We start from the raw sequence: 17089 nt of genomic DNA on the forward strand, positions 1-17089 counted from the left end.
CTGCAGCTTACAGTAGGCCCTGCACTAAGAGTTCTGTAAACTCTTGAAGGATGGGCTACATCAGGGAGGTGTGGCCTAACTTGAAAAGGAGCTCCTGCTGCAAAAAAAAAAAAAAGAGCCTGCTTATGTTATTTTGGGTGGCGGATGGCTTGCTGGCATTTTGATGGGGGGGCGGGGGGAGGGCGGCCCAAGAGAGCCCCAGGTGAGCGAGGCCTGCTTGGGCTGGCTGGATCTCTAGCCAGCCCAAGCAGGTCTCTCTTGCCTGAGGCTCTCCTTTCTTGCATCGGGTTGCTTTTGGCTGGGGGGGGGGAGCATATGCTAATGAGTTATGCTAATAAACTCCGCGCACCTAACAGTAATTTTGGAATAATCTGCATATTTAGTTAAACACTCATATCGATGCCTTATTATTATTTATAGTAATATATGTTTATCTTGATCGGCTGTATTCTGATACAGAAATTACCGCCGCACTTTTAATTCTGCATAAATCCTGACCTCTCTCCGTGGAAAGATATATCTTTTATACTTAGTCAGCCGCGTTTTGTTACATGTACACAGTTTACGTCCTTCTATGATATTTCATTATGCGTATGTAAGTATTTGTGCTTGCATTAGCTTGTTTCCGTAAGATTTTAGATGCATATTCATATTTATTTATATGCTTCAAAATTAATAAAAAAAAAATCAAACGCAATGACCTCTGCCACCTATTTTTCGACGAAACAACCCCTGAATGGCAGCCATTTGCACCTTTGGCACCTATGAGACATCCTTACCTAGAAACGCCGAGCTCCCATAGTTCTCCATTGTGACTTCCCTTGTAGAGAGTTCTTTGGCTCAACTCCAGCAGCGCCGGCTCAGCTTTGCTGAAACACACGGTCACCTCCTCAAAGGAAAAGGGGCGCTGAAAGAAAAAGCAGGTTCCTTCATCAGAGATCATGCCAGGCAGACAGTGTACTCTGGAAGAGGGCAGTCCATTGCAGAGCTTGGCATAGGCAAAGGGGCGTGGCACTTAGAACCTCCTTCCCTCAGGCGCCTGCAGCAGCTACAGGAGCAAAAGTCCCTCTGTGAAAGGAGGGAGGGTTAAGGGCGTGGACTTTTCTCTGGGAGCACCGAGTTTGATTCCCCACTGCTCTACTTGCAGCTGCTGGAATGGCCTTGGGTCAGCCATAGCTCTGGCAGAGGTTGTCCTTGAAAGAGCAGCTTCTGGGAGAACATAAGAATGTAAGAGAAGCCATGCTGGATCAGGCCAATGGCCCATCCAGTCCAACACTCTGTGTCACATAAGAACATAAGGGAAGCCATGTGGGATCAGGCCAATGGCCCATCCAGTCCAACACTCTGTGTCACATAAGAACATAAGAGAAGCCTTGTTGGATCAGGCCAATGGCCCATCCAGCCCAGCACTCTGTGTCACATAAGAGCATAAGAGAAGCCATGTTGGATCAGGCCAATGGCCCCTCCAGTCCAACACTCTGTGTCACACAATGGGCAAAAAAAACAGGTGCCATCAGGAGGCCCACCAGTGGGACCGGGTCACTAGAAGCTCTCTCACTGTGCCCCCCCACCCAAGCACCAAGGATACAGAGCATCACTGCCCCAGAAAAGAGAGTTCCATCTATAAAGGTAAAGGTAGTCCCCTGTGCAAGCACCAGTCGTTTTCGACTCTGGGGCGACGTTGCTTTCACAACGTTTTCACGGCAGACTTTTTACGGTGTGGTTTGCCATTGCCTTCCCCAGTCATCTACACTTTCCCCCCAGCAAGCTGGGTACTCCTTTTACCCACCTCAGAAGGATGGAAGGATGAGTCAACCTGGACTCGGCTATCTGAACCAGCTTCCGCTGGGATCAAATTCAGGTTGTGAGCAGAGGGCTCCGACTGCAGTACTGCAGCGTTACCACTCTGCGCCACGGGGCTCCATCAATACTTTGTGGCTAATAGCCACTGATGGACCTCTTGTCAGGTCTATGACTATCTTCAATAATAACGACTCTCCATTTGAATAGGATTAGCGTTTATTGTAAGACAGGATAGTACCATTGGCAAAGCCAGTAGTGAAATTAAGGCGGGATACAGGTGATGGTATATATAAGCAGTTAGCGGTTACTTCCGCACAAGATAAGTTTAAAACAGCAGCAGAAGAATTGCAGATTTATACCCCGCCCTTCTCCCTGAATCAGAGACTCAGAGCGGCTTACAATCTCCCATGTCTTCTCCCCTCACAACAGACACCCTGTGAGGTGGGTGGGGCTGGAGAGGGCTCTCACAGCAGCTGCCCTTTCAAGGACAGAGGCTCAAAGCGGCTTACAATCTCCTTTCCCTTCCTCCCCCACAACAGACACCCTGTGAGGTGGGTGGGGCTGGAGAGGGCTCTCACAGCAGCTGCGCTTTCAAGGATAGAAGCTCAGAGCAGCCTACAATCTCCTTTCCCTTCCTCCCCCACAACAGACACCCTGTGAGGTGGGTGGGGCTGGAGAGGGCTCTCACAGCAGCTGCCCTTTCAAGGACAACCTCTGCCAGAGCTATAGCTGACCCAAGGCCATTCCAGCAGCTGCAAGTGGAGGAGGGGGGAATCAAACCCGGATCTCCCACACACTTAACCACTACACCAAACTCAATTGTAACAAGGCAGACATTCTCAAAGCACAGTATTTGTTAGCAACACATTCTAACAGATAGGACTGACCTTGAAGGACAGACCGTGTTAGAAGGCCTACATACTTTCGTTTTTCAAGCAGCATAGCAGGTGTTTCAGTACAGACAGTAAGAGAATAAAGCATTACAAACTCACAAGGGATCTGGACACCTCTGCTCCATATATTTATCCAATTCCCTCTTGAAGTTGTCTCCTGTGGCAGTGAATTCCGCATGTTAATCACCCTTTGGGTGAAGAAGGACTTCCTTCTATCCATTCTAACCTTCTATCCATTCAATTTCATTGAATGCCCACAAGTTCTTGTGTTGTGAGAAAGGGAGAAAAGTACTTCTTTCTCTGCCTTCTCCATCCCATGCATAATCTTTCAAACCTCTATCATGTCACCCCTCAGTCGACACATCCCCAAGCTAAAGAGCCCCAAGAGTTTCAACCTTTTCTTCACAGGGAAAGCGTTCCAACCCTTGAATCATTCTAGTTGCCCTTCTCTGCACTTTTTCCAATGCTATAATATCTTTTTTGAGGTGCGGTGACCAACCCTACCCACCTTACAGGGTGTCTGTTGTTGGGGAGGAAGGTAAAGGAGATTGTGAGCTGCTCTGAGATTCCGAGACCGATTTCCCACTCACCTTACGCCGCTCTCACGTTTGTCTTCTCAGCGGGACTTCCTTCCGATTTCACACTATCTGTCCCGGGGCTGCAGTAAGCGTCGTTTTCGTGCAGCAAACAGAAACCGCTGAAAACCAGTTTATGTTTGCTGCGTGAAAACACCGATGCTTGCTGCAGCCCCTGGGGCAGATAGTGTGAAATTGGCCGACAGCGTGAATGGGAAATTGGTCTCTGATTCAGAGTGGAGGGGGGGGGGGTAAAAACCCAGTATCTTCTTCTGCTCATCTCTGCCTGAACCTGAGGTGCAAGCCGCCCTTTCCACACCTCTGCAAAGACTATGGCTGAACACCACCTGTCCACTGCCTGAAAGGCAGACTGAGGAAGAAAGATTGTTAGCCTAGAGCAAGGGTCTCAAACTCGTTTGTTATGAGGGCCAGATCTGACATAAATGAGGCCTTGTCGGGCAGGCTGCGTGTGTTCCTAATTTAGATTAGGTAGCAGAGATATAAACTTAATAAAGAACACAAACACAATTTCTCCCATGGGATCCATGGAATGGGGCAAAGGAAACTGGCTCTTTCCTTCCCTCCCCAGGGGACTGGGGGAGGAGCTTCAGCCAATAGAAGAAGAAGATGATATTGGATTTATATCCCGCCCTCTACTGAGTGGCTCACAATCTCCTTTCCCTTCCTCCCCCACAACAGACACCCTGTGAGGTGGGTGGGGCTGGAGAGGGCTCTCACAGCAGCTGCCCTTTCAAGGACAGAGGCTCAGAGTGGCCTACAATCTCCTTTCACTTCCTCCCCCACAACAGACACCCTGTGAGGTGTGTGGGGCTGAGGGGGCTCTCACAGCAGCTGCCCTTTCAAGGACAACCTCTGCCCGAGCTATGGCTGACCCAAGGCCATCCCAGTAGGTGCAAGTGGAGGAGTGGGGAATCAAACCTGGTTCTCCCAGATAAGAGTCCACACACTTAACCACTACACCAAACTGGCTCTCATCTTAGAAGGAAGAGTGGCTTGGCTCAGTAGCTCTGTTGTGCGATTGAGAGAGCCAGTCAAAGCAAGCTCTGCCTCCCCCCCCCCTTCCTCCCCAAGGGAGGAGCCTCAGTCAATGGAGAAAATAGAGGTTTTGTTCTGTAGCTCCCGTGTGATTGAGCAAACCTTGCAGAGCAAGCTGGTTTGCAGAAGGAAGCAAGAGAGAAGGGGAAGCAAGCAGATGACAGCCAGTTGCTTGGGGACCTGATAGGAACCCTCTGGGGGCCTGATTCGTCCCCTGGGCCGCATGTTTGACACCCCTGGCCAAGACTCCCTTGTTCACTTGCTTGTTTGAACCCTGCTTCGTTGCCTGACCTGATAGCCCACGCAAGCCCAATCTCATCAAATTTTAGAAGCTAAGCAGGGCTGACCCTGGCAAATAGGTTGGATGAGAGACTACCAAGGAATACCAGCGTCAGGATGCAGAGGCAGGCAATATGAAGCTACCTCTCTGAACATCCAAGCCCCAGCAGGGGTCACCAGGAGATGATGATGATATTGGATATATATCTCGCCCTATACTCTGAATCTCAGAGTGGTCACAATCTCCTCTATCTTTCTCCTCCACAACAGACACCCTGTGAGGTAGGTGGGGCTGAGAGAGCTCTGAAAGAAGCTGCCCTTTCAAGGACAACTCCTACGAAAGCTATGGCAGACCCAAGGCCATTCCAGCAGGTGCAAGTGGAGGAGTGGGGAATCAAACCTGGTTCTCCCAGGTAAGAGTCTGCACACTTAACCACTAAACCAAACTGGCTCTCAGCTATGACTTCCAGGCACACATACAGAAGATATTGGATTTATATCCCACCCTCCACTCTGAATCTCAGAGTGGCCTACAATCTCCTTTCCCTTCCTCCCCCACAGCAGACACCCTGTGAGGTGGGTGGGGCTGGAGAGGGCTCTCACAGCAGATGCTCTTTCAAGGACAGAGGCTCAGAGCGGCCTACAATCTCCTTTCCCTTCTTCCCCCACAACAGACACCCTGTGAGGTGTATGGGGCTGGAGAGGGCTCTCACAGCAGCTGCCCTTTCAAAGACAGAGGCTCAGAGCGGCCTACAATCTCCTTTCCCTTCCTCGCCCACAACAGACACCCTGTGAGGTGGGTGGGGCTGGAGAGGGCTCTCACAGCAGCTGCCCTTTCAAGGACAGAGGCTCAGAGTGGCCTACAGTCTCCTTTCCCTTCCTCCCCCACAACAGACACCCTGTGAGGTGGGTGGGGCTGGAGAGGGCTCTCACAGCAGCTGCCCTTTCAAGGACAGAGGCTCAGCGCGGCCTACAATCTCCTTTCCCTTCCTTCCCCACAACAGACACCCTGTGAAGTGGGTGGGGCTGGAGAGGGCTTTCCCAGCAGCTGACCTTTCAAGGACAGAGGCTCAGAGCAGCCTACAATCTCCTTTCCCTTCCTCCCCCACAACAGACACCCTGTGAGGTGGGTGGGGCTGAGAGGACTCTCACAGCAGCTGCCCTTTCAAGGACAACCTCTGTCAGAGCTATGGCTGACCCAAGGACATGCTAGCAGGTGCAAGTGGAGGAATCAAACCCAGGTTTCCCAGATTAGAGTCTGCACACTTAACCGCTACACCAAACTGGCTCTCACACATGCAAAAAAAACCCAAAACCCTCCTGCTTTGTTAACTCTTCCTCTCAGGACCATGAAAGCACACATATAGGCACACTCAATAACAATTTCAAAATTCAATAAATTGTGGGAGGGGTGAAAGAGAAGCTCCGGGAAACCATGAGCCTTTGGGCTTACAAACACTGCTGACCCAGTGAAATCTCTGTGAGGATGTCAGTTGACGCCCAGGAGAAAATGACTGGTAAGGGCTTAACCACCGCAGACACCTCCTCAGCAGTGTTCCCTCTAAGCTGTGGAGTCTTGTGAGCAAAAATTCTACTTTGTGAGGGGGAGGGACGGTGGCTCAGTGACAGAGCATCTGCTTGGCAAGCAGAAAGTCCCAGGTTCAATCCCTGGCATCTCCAACTAAAAAAGGGTTCAGGAAAATAGGTGTGGAAAACCTCAGCTTGAGACCCTGGAGAGCCGCTGCCAGTCTGAGTAGACAATACTGACTTTGATGGACCGAGAATCTGATTCAGTATAAGGCGGCTTCATATATTCATATGTGAGCTACTGGCATTAAAGTTGCAGAAGAAGATACTGGATTTATATCCTGCCCTCCACTCCGAAGAGTCTCAGAGTGGCCTACAATCTCCTTTCCCTTCCTCCCCCACAACAGACACCCTGTGAGGTATCTTGGCTCTCACAGCAGCTGCCCTTTCAAGGACAGAGTCTCAGAGTGGCCTACAATCTCCATTCCCTTCCTCCCCCACAACAGACACCCTGTGAAGTGGGTGGGGCTGAGAGGACTCTCCCAGCAGCTGCCCTTTCAAGGACAACCTCTGCCAGAGCTATGGCTGACCCAAGGCCATTCCAGCAGCTACAAGTGGAGGAGTGGGGGGAATCAAACCAGGTTCTCTCAGATAAGAGTCCGCACACTTAACCACTACACCAAACTGGCTCTTGTGAGCTACGGAATAAATTACTGTGCTCTGGGGTCATCCTTCCTGAGCTAAGACAAAAAGATGTGAGCTGGAGGCTAAAAATCTGTGAGCTAGCTCACTCTAACTCAGCTTTGAGGGAACAGTGGTCCTCAGCAGGCTGGACACATTTGGCAACAGCTCTGCGCAATAACTTGGCAGAGGGGAAGGGGCAGAGAAGCATGAAACCTCTCCAAGTTAGGGCAGGGGAGGTGTGTGGATGAACAGGGGGACACAATTTCAACTATTGGAACACAAACATTGCAGGATGACACAAAAAAGAAATGGTTAGTACTGCTCTTATCAATTGCCGAAACATTATTAGCTGAAAAGTGGAAAGATGCACAATTACCTTCATTGCAAAGTTGGTACAGCAAAATCTGGGAGGATTCTATTTATTGCAAGTTAGCATATAGCTGTTATTAAAACACATCACTGTAATCTTATGAGAAAAAAAATATTTTTCCTTGGTTCCCAGTAATTACTTTTCAACTCAACAATACTATGTTTCATTCATGGAGAGACAGTTTGGTGTAGTGGTTAAGTGTGCGGGCTCTTATCTGGGAGAACCGGGTTTGATTCTCCACTCCTCCACTTGCACCTGCTAGCATGGCCTTGGGTCAGCCATAGCTGTGGCAGAGGTTGTCCTTGAAAGGGCAGCTGTTGTGAGAGCCCTCTCCAGCCCCACCCACCTCACAGGGTGTCTGTTGTGGGGGAGGAAGGGAAAGGAGATTGTAGGCCGCTCTGAGCCTCTGTCCTTGAAAGGGCAGCTGCTGTGAGAGCCCTCTCCAGCCCCACCCACCTCACAGGGTGTCTGTTGTGGGGGAGGAAGGGAAAGGAGATTGTAGGCCGCTCTGAGCCTCTGTCCTTGAAAGGGCAGCTGCTGTGAGAGCCCTCTCCAGCCCCACCCACCTCACAGGGTGTCTGTTGTGGGGGAGGAAGGGAAAGGAGACTGTAGGCCACTCTGAGCCTCTGTCCTTGAAAGGGCAGCTGCTGTGGGAGCCCTCTCCAGCCCCACCCACCTCACAGGGTGTCTGTTGTGGGGGAGGAAGGGAAAGGAGATTGTAGGCCGCTCTGAGCCTCTGTCCTTGAAAGGGCAGCTGCTGTGAGAGCCCTCTCCAGCCCCACCCATCTCACAGGGTGCCTGTTGTGGGGGAGGAAGGGAAAGGATACTGTAGGCCGCTCTGAGCCTCTGTCCTTGAAAGGGCAGCTGCTGTGAGAGCCCTCTCCAGCCCCACCCACCTCACAGGGTGTCTGTTGTGGGGGAGGAAGGGAAAGGAGATTGTGAGCCACTCTGAGACTCTTTGGAGTGGAGGGCGGTATGTAAATCCAATATCTTCTTCTTCCTTGATTTATTTCTTAGAAGAACTCTTTACTAAGTAAGAACTTGTTATACCCTATAAACACTTGCTATTGTAAATATAATTTGTAGTAATACTTTTATTTCAATACTTTTGTATTAACAGTAAATAATTAACAACTGTATTAGCAATAAATAATTAAAAATTAACACTAAAAACGACAATGACTATACTCTCTAACAATGTTTATTGCATAGCATCTGATAGAATTCGATAAAGATTATACAGTAAAAACATAAAACGGGGACACAATGAACCAGGAAAATGGCAGAGGGGATATGAAGCAATACCCCAAACGCTTTTCATGTGTAGCAGCCAAAGGGCTTCTATAACTCATCCCACACGATCACACCTGGGGGTCCTTTCTGGGCCCACCTACAACCACCACAGCTGAGAATTTATTTTCAGTTATTTTAAATTACAAAATCCAGATTCCTGCCTTTCTGCCCCTACAGTGGCCACCAAGGCAGCTAATGAATTAAGACATTTATTTATGTACTAGGAATAGGGCCCATTGTGCGGAAAAATACAATGGGCTCTAGAAAGCAGCTCTGGGCAAGTGCCCCCCCCCATTGCTGTCTTCCCACCCTCACAAGGGCAGGCATTCACTCCCCTCCCACCTCAAGGGCAGCTGATCTTTGCCATCTGGAGAACAGCTGTAATTCTGAGTGACCTCCAGCCCTTACCTGGGGATTGGCAAGAGTGATTCCCAAGGAGGAAATGGCTGGTTTGGAGGGTGGAGTCTATGGCAATGCACCTGTCAAATCCCACCCTCAAACCCACCTTTTCCAGGCTCCACCCCTCAAATCTCCAGGAATTTGCCAACCTGGAGTTGGCAACTGCTAAGTAACAGTGGCTGTCATGGGGGGCCCAGCAGCTAGGTAGTTAACTCATGCCAGTCAGGTGGCATCAAGTCACCCAGAGGGTGCTGCCAGGCCTATGGGTGGAGAACCTCCAGGTGGAGAACCGGATTTCATCCCCCACTCCTCCACTTGCGGCTGCTGGAATGGCCTTGGGTCACCCATAGCTCTTGCAGAGGTTGTCCTGGAAAGGGCCGTTTCTGTCAGAGCTCTCTCAGCCCCACCCACCTCACAGGGTGTCTATTGTGGGGGAGAAAGGTAAAGGAGATTGTGAGCCGGTCTGAGACTCTGATTCAGAGAGAAAGGTGGGGTACAAATCTACCGTCTTCTACGAATTTCTCTGTGTATAATTTTGGACAGTGCCCTGTTGCCTGTGTAGAAAAGCCCTCCTGAATAACTGAATTGTCCGTAATTTGAGGGAAAGCAGGACAATGGATGTCTTTGTGATCCCCTCAGGGAGGCGATACCACAATGTGGGGATCTCAAAGGAGAAGGTGCATATATAGGTCTTTATTGATCCTGTCTGTGTGCAGAGTGGGACCTACAGAAATCCTTGCTCAGACAACTGAAGCCCTCATGGCAGAGCATAAGAAACAGATGAAGCTGCCTTCTACTGAATCAGACCCTCTTCAGTCCATCAAAGTCAGTATTGTCCACTCAGACTGACAGCGGCTCTCCAGGGTCTCAAGCTGTGGTTTTTCATGCCTACTTGCCTGGACCCTTTTTGGTTGGAGATGCTGGGGATTGAACCTGGGATGCTCTACCACAGAGCAGATGCTCTACCACAGAGCCACCGTCCCTCCCCTTTAGTGGCTCTCCAGGGTCTCAAGCTGAGTTTTTTCTTGCCTGGACCCTTTTTAGTTGGGAGATGCCGGGGATTGAACCTGGGACCTTCTGCTTACCAAGCAGATGCTCTGCCACTGAGCCACCGTCGGTCCCCAAAGGAAAGAGATTGTTTTGCAGGTTTGAGGCTCCAAGGCCATGGAGGACTTGGTATGAGACAGCCCCTCCTTTAAATTGAGCCCAGTAATTGATGGGCAGTGACTGCAGAAAGAGGAGAGGAGAATTATACCTCACCTTTCACTCAGAGTCTCAGAGCAGTTTACAGTCTCCTTTCCTTCCTCTCTCCCCAGCAGGCACCCTGTGAGGTGGGGGGGGGGGGCTGAGAGAGCTCTTCCAGAACTGCTCTTGAGCAGAACAGCTTTGAGAGAACTTGCAGCTAACCCAAGGTCACATCAGTAGGTGCATGTGGAGGATGATGATTATTGGATTTATATCCCACCCTATACTCTGAATCTCAGAGCGGTCACAATCTCCTTTACTTTCCTCCCCCACAACAGACACCCTGTGAGGTAGGTGGGGCTGAGAGAGCTCTTTACAGCAGCTGCCCTTTCAAGGACAACTCCTGCGAAAGCTATGGCTGCCCCAAGGCTATTCCAGCAGGTGCAAGTGGGGAATCAAACCCAGAACTCTCCCAGATTAGAGTCCGGGTGCTTAACCACTACAAGAACTGTGACTCAGCCAAGGTAACTCCGCAGGTGAAAGCAGAAGACGACTGCAGATTTATACCCCGCCCTTCCCTCAGAGTGGCTTACAATCTCCTTTATCTTCTTCCTCACCAACAGACACCCTGTGAGGTGGGTGGGACTGAGAGGGCTCTCACAGCAGCTGTCCTTTCAAGGACAGAGACTCAGAGCAGCCTACAATCTCCTTTCCCTTCCTCCCCCACAACAGACACCCTGTGAGGTGGGTGGGGCTGAGAGGGCTCTCACAGTAGCTGCCCTTTCAAGGACAGAGGCTCAGAGCAGCCTACAATCTCCTTTCCCTTCCTCCCCCACAACAGACACCCTGTGAGGTGGGTGGGGCTGGAGAGGGCTCTCACAGCAGCTGCTCTTTCAAGGACAACCTCTGTGAGAGCTACAGCTGACCCAAGGCCATTCCAGCAGCTGCAAGTGGAGGAGCGGAGAGTCAAATCTGGCTCTCCCAGGTTATAGACCATGCCCTTAACCACTACCCCAAACTGGCTGAACGGGAGTTTCAGGCATGCATGCTCCACCTAGTTGCTGATAATAGCTGTGCTGCAGCATTCTGCACCGACTGGAGTTCCCAAATTCCTTTTGAGGGGAGACCAATGTAAAGTGCAGGGGTGGCCAAACTTGCTTAATGCAAGAGCCACAAAGAATAACCATCAGACGTTTGAGAGCCACAAATCATGAACATCAGATGTTTGAGAGCCACAAGACGAGGGAGGGAGGGAAAAAGGAATAGATGGGAGGGAAGGGATGGGAGATGGTGGGTTCTTCTTCGTTGGAGGTTTTTAAACAGAGGCTAGATGGCCATCTGACAGCAATGAAGATCCTGTGAATTTAGGGGGAGGTGTTTGCGAGTTTCCTGCATTGTGCAGGGGGTTGGACTAGATGACCCTGGAGATCCCTTCCAACTCTGTGATTCTATGAAAGTGGGCTCTCCTTCCTTGGAGGTTTTTCAACAGAGGCTAAATGGCCATCTGAAAGCAATGAAGATCCTGTGAATTTAGGGGGAGGTGTTTGCAAGTTTCCTGCATTGTGCAGGGGTTGGACTAGATGACCCTAGAGGTCCCTTCTGATTCTATGAATCTTAGAGAGAGGTGGAAATAAAGCAACGTTAAAAGCATTCTCCAAGCCGTGACTGGCTTGGCTTGGAGACATGACTTAAAGAGACAAATGACTTCTCCAAGCTGGCCGATGGGGACTTCAAGAGCCACACATCATGTGGGAAAGAGCCACACGTGGCTCTTGAGCCACAGTTTGGCCACCCCTGGTGTAGTGCATTGCAGTAGCCTAGTTCTGATGTCACCATGAAATGGATCCAAGCGTCCAAATAAGATGTTGTCGAAGGAAGGGACCAATCGTTCTGCTAGGCTGAGCTGGAAGACAGCCTGCTTTGCGACTGTGTTAAACTTGCTTCTTTCCAGCAATCCCCTTCGGCTTTTAAGTGAATCAGCGAGATTCAGCTGAACGCCATGGAAACAGGGGAGCAAAATGGCCTTCAAGTCCTCCACCTTCCCAAACGGCATTTCCACAAATGATCTGGCAGAAGGGCTTTACAGAAACACAGAAGATGATGATATTGGATTTATATCCCACCCTATACTCTGAATCTCAGAGCGGCCACAATCTCCTTTACCTTCCCCACCCCCACAACAGACACCCTGTGAGGTGGGTGGGGCTGAGAAGGCTCTCACAGCTGCTGCCCTTTCAAGGACAACTCCTGCGAAAGCTATGGCTGGCCCAAGGCCATTCCAGCAGCTGCAAGCGGAGGGGTGGGGAATCAAACCCAGTTCCCTCAGATAAGAATCTGCACTTACAACAAACTGGCTCTGAGCATTGGGGAGTGGCGGGGAGGGGATTGCGCCTTAGGTTTCCGAAACAACTGTTCTCTAGTGGCCATTCTTTAAGAACATAGGAAAAGCCATGTTGGATCAGGCAGGTGGCCCCTCCGGTCCAACACTCTGTGTCACACAGTGGCCAAAAAAACCCAGGTGCCACCAGGAGATCCATCAGTGGGGCCAGAACTGCAGAAGCCCTCCCACTGTTCCCCCCCCCCCCCGTACTAAGAATATATAGAACGTCACTGCCCCGGACAGAGATTTCCAACAATAGCCATTGATGGACCTCTGCTCCAGATGTTGATCCAATCCCCTCTTGAAGCTGGCTATGCTTGCAGCTGCCACCATCTCCTGTGGCAGTGAATTCCATGGGTTAAGCACCCTTTGGGCGAAGAAGAATGTCCTTTTATCCGTTCTAACCCGACTGCTCAGCGATTTCATGGAGTGCCCACGATTTCTTGTATTGTGAGAAAGGGAGAAAAGGACTTCTTACTCTGCCTTCTCTATCTCCATTCAAAATCATAGAATCCTAGTGCTGGAAGGGACCTCCAGGATCATCTCGTCCAACCCCCTGCACAATGCAGAAACTCACAAAGACCTAACCCTAAATTCACAGGATCCTCATTGCCGAGAGCCAGTTTGGCGTAGTGATTAAATGTGCTGACTCTTATCTGGGAGAACCGGGTTTGATTCCCCACTCCTCCACTTGCTCCTGCTGGCATGGCCTTGAGTCAGTCACAGCTATCGCAGGGGTTGTCCTTGAAAGGGCGGATGCTGTGAGAGCCCTCTCAGCCCCACCCACCTCCCAGGGTGTCTTTTGTGGGGGGGGGGGGTGGAGAGAGAAGATAGAGGAGAGTGCAAGCCGCTCTGAGAATGGCGGGGTATAAATTCAGTCTTCTTCTTCTGTCAGATGGCCATCTAGCCTCTGTTTAAACACCTCCAAGGAAGGAGAGCCCACCATCTTGCCAACCTCTCTCATGTCACCCGTCCGTCGACGTTTCTCCAAGCTTTGGGTCGGATCTGACAAGACCAGGCCAGCCTGGACAACATACCACGTCGTGTCGCACGGATTCGACCCACTCCAACCCGCAGGCTCCCCCACCATGCCCCAATTCTGCCCCCCACAAGTCCCAACAGGAGGGCAAGGTCCGCTATGCCAAGGGCAGCAGAGAAACCCAGAAGGAGTCCCGGGGACCTCGGTCTTGCACGGAACAGGCATTTCATAGAATCAAAGGCTCCTAGACTCGGAAGGGACTTCCAAGGTCATCTAGTCCAACCCCCTGCACAATGCAGGAAATTCACCAAGACCCCTCCCCCCTCAATTCACAGGCATTTTTTTTTTAAACCCCATTGCATTTGAAATCAACCGAATTCCAGCTTCGGGCCCAAAACGCATCGCACCAGCATTTCCCTCTTCCTGGACTCAAAAAAGGTTACCCTCCCCTATGACTTACTCGTGAGTAAATCCCCCCGTCTGCAAGGCTTTTTTTCCACCTCCGGGTTGCAAATCTGCAGCTCTCCCCGTTCTCCTCGGTCATTCAACAGCAGAGCCTTCTCCTCCTCTTCCCCCCTCCCACGCCTTGCTGGGCCTCTCTAGGAAGCGGCTCGCTCGCTTTAACCCCTGCCGTGCTGCAGAGGAACTGCACGAGGCGCCGCGGCCAGACCCGGACTTCAGCCCGGCTGCTTGCTAAATGAGTGCAGCTCGACGGGGCTGCTCGCGAGTAACTCAGCGGGGAGGGGCGGCGGGAGAGAAGGAGATGGAGGCAAACTCTAGCCCAGGGGTAGGGGTTACAAACTCTAGCCCAGCTCAAGAAACATCTGATTAAAACAATTTTATTGGTAACATATGGTAATAAATCTATTTCTTACATCTTTAAAAACTTCTTTTATCTACCCCATATATTACTTTCTACCCCCCCTCCCCCCCCCCCCCCCCGTTACTTGGACTCCCGTCGGTGTTATTTACTTAAAATGCAAATATTTAAAGGTATCCTTAACTATTAAAACAAAAATTTATATTCTTTTTTTTTAACTTAATCATTATCAAAAATTATTGTCCAATGTCCTTTTATTTTCCACTCTTTTTCTACACATATCTTCTAAACTTTTTCCACTCTTGTCTTAAAAACTTCTAAATCATAGTCTCTTCATATTCTTGTTAATTTGTCCATTTCACTCCATGTCATAACTTTTATAATCCAATCCCATTTCTCAAGAAACATCTGGGGGACTTTGGGGGTGGAGCCAGGAGACTTTGGGGGTGGAGCCAGGAGCAAGATTGTGACAAGCATGATGGAACTCCAAAGGGAGATCTGGCCATCACATTTCAAGGGACCGCCCACCTTTTCAATGCCTCCCTTCCATTGGAAATAATGAATTAGAGGGGCCCCTTTTATTTGGGGGAGGGGCTCATAGAATTGGACCCCTTGGTCCAATCCTTTTGAAACGTGGAAGGCATTCTGACGAGAGACAGTGGATGCTATGCTGAAAATGTGGTGCCTCTAACTCAAAAAACAGCCTCCCCCAGATACTCACAGATCAATTCTCCATTATACCCTATGGCAGGGGTGGCCGACAGTAGCTCTCCAGGTGTTTTTTTGCCTACAACTCCCATGGCCCCAGCCAGCATGGCCAATGGCTGGGGCTGATGGGAGTTGTAGGCAAAAAAAACATCTGGAGAGCTACCGTCTGCCACCCCAGCCCTATGGGAATCGGTCTTCATGGGAATAATGGAGTGTTGAGCAGACATTTCTCTTCCCCTTCCCCCCACTTTTTGATGACTCTGAAGCAGGGGGAGGGCTTCCAAAGGGGGGGATCCCTGGCCCCATCTGGAGATTGGGCAAACTAGAAACTGCAGTGTACTGATTAGCAAACACTAGAAATAAACCACTGCTTTTTAATGTTGCAAATAAACGCTTAAGCAATTTCTTTCGTAATGATGCAATTACATTATCATCACCACAAACCAAAATTCATTAAATGTCCATAGAAAAATCAAAAAGTTATTTCATTAGAATGTTATTTCACACCACTCTTGTAAGGTAGTACTTTCCAAATCAGAATGTTATTTCACATCGCTCTTGTAAGGTAGTGCTTTCAAAACCAGAATGTTATTTCACATCACTCTTGTAAGGTAGTACTTTCCAAATCAGAATGTTATTTCACACCGCTCTTGTAAGGTAGTACTTTCAAAACCAGAATGTTATTTCACATCACTCTTGTAAGGTAGAACTTTCCAAATCAGAATGTTATTTCACATCACTCTTGTAAGGTAGTATTTTACAGTCCACTGTCTCGGTTCTCCTTTGCTTGAAAGACGTAGACAACGCCATGCTTGTGTATGATTCCTCCTATGTGGTAGCAGACCGAAGTCTGACGGGTGCGGCGGCTACACTGTTCTGTTCTGTGTTTCGTTCACCTCCCACTGGCCGCTTTTCTTTTAGCCTTGGAACCCGTGCTAAAGGCAATCGCTCGCACATTACAATACAATGGCCATTCGTGCAAGCTGCAAAGTAACAATGTGTTGTAATGTGTGCGCAATTGCCTTTAGCACGTGTGAATCGAAACACAGAACTGAACCTAGGACCTGTGTAGCCGCCACACGTCTCCAAGCCAAACCAGCTGGTGGCTTGGAGAATGCAATTAAAGTCGCTTTCTTTCCGCCTCTCTTTCCCTAATCTGTTTGCCTCCCTCCGGCTCTCAAACCTCTGACGTTCATGTCTTCCAGCTCTCAAACTGGAGAGCCGGTTTGTGTAGTGGTTAAGTGTGCGGACTCTTATCTGGAGAACCGGGTTTGATCCCCCACTCCTCACTTGCACCTGCTAGCATGGCCTTGGGTCAGCCATAGCTCTGGCAGAGGTTGTCCTTGAAAGGGCAGCTGCTGTGAGAGCCCTCTCCAGCCCCACCCACCTCACAGGGTGACTGTTGTGGGGGGGGGGGAAGGTAAAGGAGATTGTGAGCCGCTCTGAGACTCTTCGGAGTGGAGGAGGGCGGGATATAAATCCAATATCTTCTTCTTCTTCTTCTCTTCAAACGTCTGATGCTTATTCTGTGTGGCTCTTATGTGAAGCGAATTTGGCCGCCCCGGCCAAGAGCATCCTGAGAAGTGTTTGCTCAGCTGTTGCTTAAAGAGCTCACCACCTCCCTCAGTAGCTGATTCCACTGTTGAACTACCTTTCTTGACTGTAAAAAAGTTTCTCCTAATATCCAGATGGTACCTTCACACCCATAATTTAAACCCATTCTTGCGACTCCTCTCCTCTGCTGCCAACAGCCTCCCCCAGAGCTCCCTGCCCTCCTGTAAGGGCAGGTAAAGGTAGTCCCCTGTGCAAACACCAGTCGTCTCCGACTCTGGGGTGACGGCGCATCACAGTGTTTTCACAGCAGACTTTTTATGGGGTGATTTGCTGTTGCCTTCCCCAGTCATCTACACTCCCCGCCCCCAGCAAGCTGGGTACTCCTTTTACCGACCTTGGAAGGATGGAAGGCGGACTCAACCTTGAGCCGGCTACCTGAACCCAGCTTCCACCAGGATTGAACTCAGGTCGTGAGCAGAGAGCCTGGACTGCAGTACTGCAGCTTTAGAAGAAGAAGAATTGCAGATTTATACCCCGCCCTTCTCTCTGAATCAGAGACTCAGAGCGGCTTACAATCTCTATCT

The 17089-nt window shown here is 50.1% G+C and overlaps 1 protein-coding gene across 2 annotated transcripts in view; it reads right to left on the reverse strand.

Annotated features, from left to right (window-relative positions):
- Positions 1-14023, reverse strand: part of LOC132571058 (oocyte zinc finger protein XlCOF6-like) — a 64610-nt gene extending 50587 nt beyond the window's left edge. The window contains exons 1-2 of one of the 2 annotated variants that reach the window (XM_060237695.1): positions 13884-14023; positions 780-907 (exon numbers count right to left, since the gene is read on the reverse strand). In XM_060237695.1, the coding sequence (XP_060093678.1) occupies positions 780-810 (31 nt within the window). In that variant the 5' untranslated portion in view covers positions 811-907; positions 13884-14023. The remainder of the gene's footprint in view (positions 1-779; positions 908-13883) is intronic. The other variant, XM_060237696.1, reaches the window with a different exon arrangement.
- Between the last annotated feature and the right edge of the window lie 3066 nt (positions 14024-17089).

The sequence above is a fragment of the Heteronotia binoei genome, chromosome 5 (genome assembly GCF_032191835.1).
Source record: "Heteronotia binoei isolate CCM8104 ecotype False Entrance Well chromosome 5, APGP_CSIRO_Hbin_v1, whole genome shotgun sequence".
Classification (NCBI taxonomy): Eukaryota; Metazoa; Chordata; class Lepidosauria; order Squamata; family Gekkonidae; genus Heteronotia; species Heteronotia binoei.